The sequence below is a fragment of the Gekko japonicus genome, unplaced genomic scaffold (genome assembly GCF_001447785.1).
Source record: "Gekko japonicus isolate JY-2015 unplaced genomic scaffold, Gekko_japonicus_V1.1 scaffold199, whole genome shotgun sequence".
NCBI lineage: Eukaryota > Metazoa > Chordata > Lepidosauria > Squamata > Gekkonidae > Gekko > Gekko japonicus.
In genome coordinates, this window is record NW_015168657.1 from 581,116 (window position 1) to 593,069 (window position 11,954).

At 38.0% G+C, this 11,954-nt stretch overlaps 1 protein-coding gene across 1 annotated transcript in view; it reads right to left on the minus strand.

Moving 5' to 3' along the window:
• Positions 1–11,954, minus strand: part of INADL (InaD-like (Drosophila)) — a 250,101-nt gene that overhangs the window by 145,798 nt on the left and 92,349 nt on the right. Inside the window, exons 24-26 of the mRNA XM_015415230.1 lie at positions 10,092–10,269; positions 6,764–6,874; positions 5,949–6,020 (exon numbers count right to left, since the gene is read on the minus strand). Of these exons, the coding sequence (XP_015270716.1) occupies positions 5,949–6,020; positions 6,764–6,874; positions 10,092–10,269 (361 nt within the window). The remainder of the gene's footprint in view (positions 1–5,948; positions 6,021–6,763; positions 6,875–10,091; positions 10,270–11,954) is intronic.

An 11,954-nucleotide genomic window follows, 5' to 3' on the forward strand; every position in this document is an offset into this window, starting at 1 on the left:
TAAAAACATTGGACAATGAAATGTCATTAATTTGGTACCTAATTATCAATAGATTAGATGGATGTCATAACTAAGAGATGCCAAAGAAAAAGGTCCATCCACTATCATGACCTAGGCAAGGGCTCATGGAATAGGGGGCCTCCATGTTGAGAGCAAGTAGCCCTTTAGATTATGTGTATTCAGACAAAGTCAGATCTAAAACATTACTGTACTATAAACCTTCTTAGTGGATTCCCCGCCCCCCCCAAAAGAAGTTGTAGTGGTCTTTCAAGCCTGTCTTGTCATTACACTAATGGCACAGGAGTAGAACCATGAACTACAGCTACACTTACCAGGGTAATTTGCTTTAAGAACATTTTGAAAAACAAACAAAAATTAATTTGTGACATTATAATTTCTATGCTTCCTTCTTCTCACTCCCCACCAACCTACCTTCTATCTGCCACCCACCTTCAGTTTTATTTTTTACTTATTTCATTTATACCCTGCCTTCTTCCCCAATGGGGATTCAAAGCAGCTTACACCATTCTTCTCCCCTCCTTTCTCTGACATGCACCCAAAGTGATGTCAGTGCATTGCCTGTGCTGCCAGGAACACTCTGGTATTTTGACAAAAAATCTATGGTAAACACTTTTTTTTTTTTACCATAGACTTTTGCTCACATACCAGAATGTTGCTGATTGCACAAAGACATCGCTTCCAGGTTCATGGGGAGTGACATCAGCATGTCAGGATGCTGTTGTTGTCCCCCTAATTTTTCATGCCATTTCCCCCTGCTAGCCAGCTGATCAATTGCAGGGTGCAGTGGCTGGGGATGGGGATCCCCCATCCCCAGTGGAGGGCTGGCAGCCCTAGGTGTCTCTCATCACCCAGTATTTCTAACTACTAATTCTGATGAGGGGACTCATGCCTAAACTTTCTACATGTTCTTTCCCTTTTCTCTTTACACTGAATTTACACTTGAAAAATCTATAGCTGAATTCATGCCAAGTACCCCCATCCAATTCCCCATAAGAAGAATTGCCAGCACAATTTTCCTTCACTTGTATATTTGAAGAAGTGAGCTCCGACTCATGAAAGCTCTCATTGAAATATATGTTGTTAGTCTTTAAGGTAACACTGGATTTTGGTTTTAGAAAACTATCTGTACATTTTGCCATTTATTTCTGGATGTAACAGGTCAAGAGTGTTAATTTTTATTTTAAATGAAAGCTGAGCATCCAGATTAGCTAAGGGGTACTGATTGGAGTGCTCAGATTCTAGGTGGGACCCAGCCAATAGGGCAATATGGCAACCCAAGTCAACACACATCTCTTATTACTTGTAAGAAAGATTATAAGTTTCCACTTCGATTACAGTGGTGTCCAAATATACTCTAAAATAAAATTGCAAACTGCAATAATTATGAAGGAAAGTTTTAAATTATTTTCTTAATTTATACCCTGTCTTTCTCCCCAATGGGGACCCAAAGTGGCCTACATCATTCTTCTCTCCTCCACTTTAGCTTCACAACAACCCTGTGAGATAGGCTAAGATTGTGAGACTGTCTCAAGGTCACCCAGCAAGCTTCCATACCAAAGCAGAGATTCAAACCTGGGTCTCCCAGATCCTAGTCTAACTACTATACAGCACAGGTTTTCAGAATGTATAGCCAAGAACGCTTAAGCGAGTGCAATTCAGGCATCCACTTACAAGGTAAAACGATTAAATCTGTCTGCTATTTAAAATGTGCTTTTTTAAATATATGGCAATATCCAGCCTTCATGTTCCAATACCATACAACTCTAATTAGCCCATAAAATGGTAACTGAAGACTTGGCTTGCCTTGGAGCCATGCTGGGAAGGGAAAGTGTATTTAATTATATCATGATTTAGTTTCCTTGTTCCAAATCAGACTACTTGGATTGTTTTTAAGGGGGGAAATGTTTGTATATAACAAATAATTATTTTCTTCATTAAGCTGCTATTAACAAAGCAGGGAGCTCTTTTGAGCTGAAAGCAAATTAGTTTGTACCTAATGAATATGTATTTCTTTAATCAATGGTCTTGGACAGTAAATAAACATTGATTGATCGAAAGCAGGGAGCTCAGTTTCAAACAATAAAACTGAGTGGAGGTTGAAAGGTTAAACCCCTTTGCCCTTCCCTGTGTGAGGCAAATTGAGGCTGCACAGACTTGCAGTTTGCATTTTAGGAAAGCATGAGACATAAGATCTTCATCTTCTCTCTCCAAGCCCAAAGTTACCTAAACTAAGAAGTAACAATACAGACCAAATGATTAATCAGTGACTGCTAACAGCCTAGCCAATAAAATGTGTTGCAGCATCACTTGCAAGGATCCACAGGCTACAGGCACAGAGTGAAATCATCAACTTGAACATCTGCCATCCATCATAATGCCTGGGATGGAAAAACAGTGCTGATCATATCTAGAATTATGAAATGTTTCCCCAGCTCTTCTGAGACTTGCTCCTGAAAATGTAGTATCAGCTATTTATTTCAAATATTTATTGTCCACACTTCCCATGTTAAAACATCTCCAAGGCAGTCCAGAACTTGATTTAAAAGCAGTAGAAAAAATAGCATAATAAAACAAATATCAGCAGACAGCAACCAAAACATTCAAATATGAACCATAAAATAGCAAATATAAAACACCAACAGGTGACAGGTACTAGTAATGTCAGAATTGGTCTATCCTCGATCATCCCTTGGAGCAGGCAAAGTTTAAATCAGTACTATCTGTTAATAAGGGGAAGAATCCCATACCTGAACTTTCACAAGAGTTCCTCCTTATTGGGCATTTTTAACATAAATTATTAATAGATAGTACTGATTTAACATAAAAGAGCAGTTTATTAACTAGTATTATTTGTTTTCATCTTGATAAGCTGAAATCAAAATTTTAAGAAACATTCTTCACCATAAAGTCTAAACATGGACTTACAGTTTCCCCCCACCTCATTTAAGACCATATGGCACTATTGGGCTATTTATTAGGCATTCCTAATAACTGCCAAACCCCTAAAAACAAACAAGATTTAAGTGAGTGGACATTATTGATTTCCTTACATCTAGCATTGCCAGATGTCTTCCCCATGGAGGTGGGGGTCTCCCACTGACAGGCCCCACTTCCCTACCGCCAATCCGCTCGCCATGTTACCAGTCAGTGAAATCTCACTGAGGGGCAGTTGGCTTTCCACAATGAAGTAATACCATGCACCCTTCATATAAAAATATGAGAGAAACTAAATTTATCTCTCTGCCAGGCCTGGGAATGACCCCACAAGGAACGGCAGGCACAGCCTGGGAGAAAACAAAAAGCAATCAAGCTCTGCCAAACACTTTCATCTCCCTCGGGGATAGCTATTAACCATTTGTCCAGGTCCCTGGGAATCTTTCCAGAAAACACATAAACGTTGTTCATTTGATGTAGAACATCAGCATACCTTCAGGAATCATTTTTGGGTATAAATATACCCACGCTACTCACATTGTGTGCGCGTGTGTGTGTGACCCAAGACACTGGTCACCTTGCTCTTTAACAGACCTGAATCTCTTTAAGACTGGTAGATATAACCTCTTCCCCAAAATCTATTTCCATCCCCATTTTCCACCCTTTTTCTTCTTTATTTAACTTGCAAGTGTGTTCTTCTGTGTGCATATTTACTCCTCTATTATGTTCTAATAAAAAACTCTACTAGTTAAAGATCTGCCTGGTTCATTTGAGAGTTTTCAGGGAAGGACCCCTGTATACACAGGTGAAAAGATCTCTGGTTATTCCTTCTTGCTAAAAGCTAAATTCCCCAATCAATAAATTAATTAATTATACCATTTTGGGTAACAGCCGGTGGGGGGAGGAACTTACCTTGCAAGAGAGGGAGATCCATTTGACATGCAGTGATGTGTCTGTGTCACTGCCCATGGGATGTCGGGGTGACGCTCTGGTATTTAGGCAAATTTGCCATAGAGTTTTTGCCCAAATACCAGAACGTCACCCCAAACGTGATGATGTCACTTCCAGGTCACATGGGCAGTGATGTAGACATATCACTGTATCTTGGAAGGGCCTCCCTGCTGTTCCCAGTAAGTTTCCTCCCTCCCCCCGGCTGCCAAGAGGAACCTGGCAACCCTAACTTACATCATAGCTTGTACTTTCAAACTAACAAAATTTAATTCTGGGTATAAGCTTTCATGTGCAGGCATACTTCTTCAGATTTGAAGAATTATTATTATTATTAGGGATCGTGTATCCTACAAATATACACGTTATGAGAATCAGATGTGTTAATTATGCAAATAAGATTCGCTATTTCTGCAAATTACTTTCTGAAGTTTCCATCAGTAGCTTCACCCCTGCTCCAACCTTATTCTAGGAGAAGTGCCAATGGAAACTCTTTACCTGGCCATTGTTTCCATTATCATACAAAACAGGCTTCTGCCTCCACTCTTATTTCTGTTCAGTAGAAACTTAAAAATGCATGTTGTAATGTATCAAAAAGACTTGCACCCACCATCTTACTTTGCCGCACAGGGACACCTGCTTCCTCAGTTAATATGAAAAAGGAATTCTACAAGTGAAATTTGAGAGGCAACTCACAAAGTAAAACTACAACATAATGCAATAATAAAAACAGCAAACAAAACTATGAATATTAAAACCAACTATAAAATGGCCCTCAGATATTCTGGGCAAGTAAACTGATCACCCCAGGTTGATATAATCATGCCCATATGTGGAGTTCCTTTTTCCTCCCACTCCACTAAAATTGAAACCCTCCAATAGGACTCAGAGTTTCTACCTGGAACCCTGTCACAGCAAATACACTGTACCCCTTCTCAATACAACTATAAGTATATAAAAACTTATTCCTGAATCCATCCAACTTGTAGCTGGTTTGGGACTCCCTCCTGTTATCCAAGCCTCTTGGTTGGCCCCTCTGCTCCTCAACCCCAATCTGCTGTGCTTCTCCCATCTGGTCAATTTCCCTCTCCAGAGCTGCAGCACAGACTTTAGGAGCAGGCTTGTAGGTTTTTTGGTTTCCCCCTCCTTTTCTTAGCTTCCCCCTACCCATAGGCAGATAGCTTGGTAGGAAAAGATTTCACTGTTTTAATAACACCCTTGTTTTTCCATTCTGTAAAATTGTCATTTTCTTTGGAAAAGCCATTTAGCCGTTTTTTTTAAAAAAAAAACTGGTTAGTCAAATAAAACCTGTTAAAGATCTTAATATTAAATGCCCTGCAATACAAGAGTTTTCTCCTTGTTAGCAGAAGGATGCTTTGCTCATCACACAGCCTTCAAGTGAACAGGCATTTAGGTAACACACCCATTCCTTGCTACTCAACTTAAGACAGTACTCTAGACAGGAAAATGGGATCAATTTATGTTGTGTCAGTTGCACTAAGTATCCTATTTATTTAGATTTATACCCCGCCCTCCCCGCAGAGCGGGCTCAGGGCGGCTTACAAGGGGAAAACCCATATAAAACAGATAAAAGCAATAAAACATTAATGACAATTAATAAAAATTAATTTTCTAAAAACTGGATATCCTAGGTATCCAAACTGACATTCAGCTATTAAATTTGGACCATCCTACGTAGATTCACAATAGGCAGCAGGAGAGTGAGGTGCTGGTGGCCCTTTCCCCATATATCTTCATATTTCACCAAAATTTATTATTCCCAACTCTTTCATATATAATCTCATACCCAAATTTCTTTTCCTTTAATTAAGCAGCTACTGAGGTACTGCCTTTACTTGTATTCCACTTCAATAAGCAATAAACACATAGAAATGGTTTGCCTTCTCCATACTACCACCATATTTACAGGAAAAAAGCTAGCTATTATCCATGTATTTTTAAAGGAACTTTCCCCTGTATTTCAAGTGACAAAGCATCCTGTAGTGTACATTGTTTAAGAAAGCAAGAAATAACATCAGCAATACCTTTTCAGTTTCTCCAGCTATGTCTTCATCACTGTGATCTTTGTTTTTCTTGGGGTTTATTACAGAAACAATCTGCAGGCCATAAATATATTTTTTAATATATAACGCGTATATTAATTTATTTATTTATCAAATTTATACCCGCCCTCCCCACCCTCATACCTTGCAGTTCCAATTATAATGTTTCATTCATACTATTTCAAATGCAACATAAAACCCTAAACTATAACTATTATGTTTGTTGCTATTATTGTCACTAGGATGATATAATTTGACAAAACGTGAACTTCTCCAAAACCTAACATACTTGCTTTATTATCATATACACTGGAAGTATAATAAATGCACACGAAAGTGGTAATTTTTTTTGCAGAATGGGGTTTTTGCAGAATGACTCTGGAGATGTGAGATACAGTTTCCTTAACTGATTCCAAGAGTCTTAAGAAGACTTTATATAGGATGGCATTTGAATTCTTTAGAAGAAACAGGAAAGCTTTCTTAACTATACCATTTATCCCCCCAAGGACACTGTGTTCCATTACCTGGTGGTTAGCTACTGAATCCAAATCTGGACGCATTTTTATTTGAGTTTTCCTCTAACTGCCAGCAGCTAACAGACATTAGAAAATTTTAATTCTGGTGCATTTTTCGATTTTTAAAAATCTCAATATATTATCTGCCTTGCCACCTAGAAATCACTTTTCATTAAAAGAAAATAAAAAATCTTAACGAAGCAAATTTCTCTCCAAGAAATTATTATCAAATAAATGCATGCTACTCTATATCTAGATCTGGAAACTGAACAGGTAACTCACCCTAGGAAGAGTAGACAAACTCTGAACAACAAACACAATGGGGTTGCCTGCATTTTTTATAGCTTCCACTGCTTCCTCATGAGTAGCATTTTGTAGATCTATTCCAGATACCTGCAAAGCAAAGTAGTTTTTTTGGTATACTGTGCTTTTCATAATGTGAGATTTCGGGATCTTTCCACCAATGAAATTTAACACCTTAAAACATCACCCAAATGTTTCTTGTAGCAAATATATTTAACAAAACTCACAATTAAAAACTGGCCTCAACATAGGGTTGCCAACCCCCAGATGGGATTGAGGGGTTCCCCTGATTTTGAGGCCTTAAATCTGCCACCAGCCAGCTGGCAGGTGGAGGAGCCCCACCGCCGAACAGCCCCACCACCCCCAACGTGCCCAGCATGATGATGCCATCCAGACGTGATGTCATCATGCAGGGCAAATTGCATGGGGGATGCTCTGGCATTTGGCTAAAAACTGGGTGCAAAATGAGTATCTTTTCAACAACTGTTGAAGGGGTCCCTTCTGAGGGAACATCCCCCCCTCTTCCCCCCTTTCAGAATTAGATCTTTCATGTTTTTTGTGAATTTATCAAGTTTCCTGTAAAATTGCCAGCTAGTATATATTTTAAAAATAAGAGAAAAAGGACACCTCTTGCTTTAAATACATGCTTCAGAAACACAGCTGCAAGTAATTAAGACAATATTTACATTATTGGAAGGACAGAGGTAGTGAGGCATAATGTGGGTCCGTTTTACTTTGGCAGCAGCATCAGCATGCTTGGAATAAGGGAGGAATCTGTTACATTTAGGGTGAGACAATTAATAGTGTGCCAATGATTGTTAAAATTAATAGATGTATGGGATACATATGACATATGTGGTGATCTGTTATAATTGGAATTGTATTTTGTTAATGAGATTGTTGATTATGTAAACTCGACTGGAAAATTTTGTATTTACTCTCTATTGTAAAAATTTTATTTTAATAAAATATTTTTTTTAAAGGAAATAAGGGAGGAGACCTTGCCCAAATAGACTAACAGAAAAGTAGTAAGTATATTACAGGGGAAATCCTAAACAGGTATTGGTCCAACAATTAATGTTATTATAGTAACTATTGTTAATGTATTTTCAGAATCAATGAAAGTGTCAACTTGAATGTAAGATTGAATGTAAGATTCCTGTACAGGGTAAAATGGATTTACTTATTTATTTATGTATTCACTTTGTTTGATAGAGACTGATAAGCCAGTATAACATAATGTAATATCACTGGAATATCACTGGAATCCTTTGTTTACAGATTTGTTCCTGAGGAAAGACCAGAGGTCTGAAACACTTAGAAGAAAAAGTGTTGACTGAAAGAAAGACACAGATTGATTGAGTCTGGAGCAGGCTGCTTTTGTGAATTTGGATAAGGATACAGGACTGTTAGAGGGATATAGATTGAAAGAGTCTGGAGCAGACGGCTATGTGAATTTTTATCGACCTTTGTATTTTTTTTCTATGAAGGAATATGTTGTTGTTCTTTATTATCAGACACTAAATGATGTTATGGCTTTAATATAGTCTCATTTGTTGGTGTATTGTTCTGTGGGCATCTAGCACACGTCTGTATATATTTTTTCTTTGCTTTTTTCAACTTAAAATGTTTATTAAGTTTTTTAAATTTTACAACTTTACTACAAAGCCAAAACAAAAATATAACTATATAAAAATTTAACAATACAAACATTTTGTTATAACATGAACTTACTCTTTTACATCTTTACAAACTTACTACTAATAATTACCTTTATAAGTTTAATAATACATAACATCAACGCATTTTTTGGTAAAGTACAATTTTTATTCCCTGACGTTGTGATATAATCAACAAAGGGAAACCACTTTTCCAAAAAATTGTCTTTCAAAGAGGGTAGTTCAGATTTTCAGATTTGAATAGCTAGTTTGTCCATTGTGGCTATGTCCCAAAGTTTTATGAACCATTGCTGCATAGAAGGGGTGTTTTTTGATTCCCATGATTGGGCGATCAAAGTTTTTGCCGCTAACAGAAATAGTGCTGCTAATTCAGCCTTCTGTTTGGAATGTAAGAGGTCTGGCCAAAAGTTCAACAAGATTGCTTCACGTGAGTATGGGATCTTACAACCAAGAATTTTGTTTGTCATTTCAGGGATTTTCGACCAAAAAGACGCTATGAAGGGACAATCCCACCAACAGTGTTTAAACGTTCCTACTGAACCACAACCCTTCCAACAGCTGAATTTATATGAGCTAGCCTTAAAGGTGTCATGTACCATCGAGCGTATAGTTTGTAGTTTTGCAGTTTTACATTAAGCAAGTTTGTTGAAAAAAGTTTTGAGGACCAGATTTGTTACCATTGGTCCCGATTCCATATTACACTACAGTCTTTTTGCCATAGGTGTTGTACTGATGATGTACGTTCCCAAGATTTTCTAAATAATAGTTGATATATCAGTGAAATTATTCTCCTTGAGACTAGAGTTTTATTTTGTATAAGTTTTTCAAATGGAGTAAGAGGTCTATCTAATTGGGAAATGATATTAGGATTGAGCATTAAGTGCTTAATTTGGGAGTATTGGAAGCATGAAATGTTGAAATTACCTTTATTTTCTAGTTGTTGTTTAGTAAGTAGTTTTTGATGCAAACGTAAGTCACCAAGTCTAATTATATCTTTTTCTCTCCATTTCTCAAAATTAAAACTTTTAAACCCTGGTGTATATACTTTTTCATACCAGACAGACTTTCTTGGTATACAAAAAAAAATTGGCTCAAAAATTAAAAGAAAAACACTCATACTGAAAACAGCCTGATGATGCACAAGCATTTTCACTGCACTCAACATACTGAGAACAGTTTAGAATCTGTTGGGGAGGGGGAGATCTGAAAAATGACTGCACAAATCTCTCGTGGAGATTTCAGTCATGTGAGAGGTTTCCGATCACTAATCCTCAGCCATTTTCACAGATCCCAGACTGTGTATCATTAACATATGAAGTATCTTCTGTAACAGGGAAATGCATGTGCTGTGTCTGTGTAAGAAGCACTCACATCTCTGCAGGGGTATGTTTGAGCTCATACTTCAAATGTTAACACTATGCATGATTAAAGGATGTACAGCTAATTTGCACATCGTGTATTCATATCTATAATTAGTGTTTGAAGCTACCCTGTAAACACCTATGAAGGAAGGTAGTTGTTTCTAAAGGAGATTTCATTTTTTCTTCAAAGTACAATGCTTTTAACGCTTGATCCCACCATTAGACAGTTGTGAACTGTTACACTCTCTTTAAAACAAAACAACTTACTTCAAGTATTTTATCACCAGTTTTGAGAGCTTTTGTTCTTCCTGCTGGGCTGTCTTCCAAGACTTGCTTGATAAATATACCTTTAAGCTGTTCTCCATTCTTTAGGCGCTTTATAACTGTATGTCCCCCAACAATACTGATGCCAAGGGACTCATGAGGGTCTCGGAAAATTTCAACACTAAAGAATGCAAAACAATAATTTTGCTGAACTTGGTCCTGATGCAAATGTGAACACATTGCTCTTTGTAAGGTGTAACAGAAGACTTTTAAAGTGAGAAACAATTTGCATGCTAAAGCCAAGTGGGATTTCACTAACTCTTGTCATCTTCCACTTTTGCTGAAACATGCAAATTGCAGTATTCACAGATTTCATGCCTCCACAGATCCTGTGTCTGATCTTACATGAGATGATTTTATATGATCAGAGCTTTCTGCAATAGAAAAACCATCCACTTTATCAAGAGACAAATTATGTCAAAAAACATAAAGCTGACCCTGTGTTGATCCCAAGGCCACGTTTCTTCTATGTTACCTGACCCTCTACACCTGTCCAGGGCAGGAGCATTTGCAATAGAATTCTTGCCTATTAAGGAATTTGGTGGCAAGCCTAGGTACTGACATCAGCCCCTTGAGGCTCGTCTGGCACCTACCTTACTGTCTGGTTACACTGGTGGACAACATTTATCTACTGATAAGGGACATGCCTCCCTGTTAATACTGCCTTATCCCTTTGCTGCCTTTGTCATAATACACTGCTCAAGGGGTTAGATCTGGACTAAATTTTCCACTAAAAGAAGTGAAAGTGTAATTGCCACCCTTTTTTGCCCCTCATTACCATGCCTAAAGGTCTCCTGTCCCAAGAAGCAGCATTTCTCGGAGATCAGTGGACTGCAGCAGGAGAGAAGAGACATGAAAGTTCTGTTCTTCTAGCAGAAATGGCGAGCTTATAGTTCACCATATTTTAATGGAGGGTTATTGACACTTAAATAATGAACAAATGACCAGAGAATAAATGAGCGGGAGAGTTGAGTTCAGTAATTTTCAGGTAAATTTGAAGGGACCTATAGTAGGAAAGGATGTCTGTAATCTGCTATGTCTTTATACTAATGCACAGAGTATGGGAAATAAACAGGAGGAACTTGAACTTCAAATATTGGAAAGTAAGTATGATCTGATAGGTATCACTGAGACTTGGTGGGATGAGTCTCATATATGGAGCACAGCGATTGAAAGATATACCTTGTTCAAACGGGACAGAATAAACAAAAAAGGAGGCGGGGCAGCACTATATGTCAAGAATAAATACACTCGCACTGAAATTCAGGATTTTGAGCATTGTCCTGTTGAAAGTGTGTGGGTAAGGATAGAGTGAGGGGAAAAAGAAGAGGATATTGTTGTGGGGGTATACTACAGACCTCCAAACCAATCGGAGGAACTGGATGATGCATTTGTACAACAGCTTGCTAAACTTTCACAGAGACAGGATGTTGTGGTTATTGGAGATTTCAACTATCCAGGTATTTGCTGGAAATCTAACTCTGCTAGACATGGGGCATCCCGCAGATTCTTGAATAGTCTTGCGGACAACTTCATCTCTCAGAAGGTGGAGGTGTAAACCAGAGGATCTGCTATCCTAGATTTAATCCTGACTAACAGGGAAGAACTGGTTGATGAAGTGAACGTTGTGGGATCCTTGGGGAATAGTGACCATGTCAGCTTGGAATTTGACATAGAGAAGGATGTGAAACCAGGACATAGTAGGACTCGTATCCTGGACTTCAAGAAAGCTGATTTAAAAAAAAAAAAACTCAGAGAAATATTAGGTAGGATCCCGTGGCTGGAAATGCTGAGGGGGAAATCTGC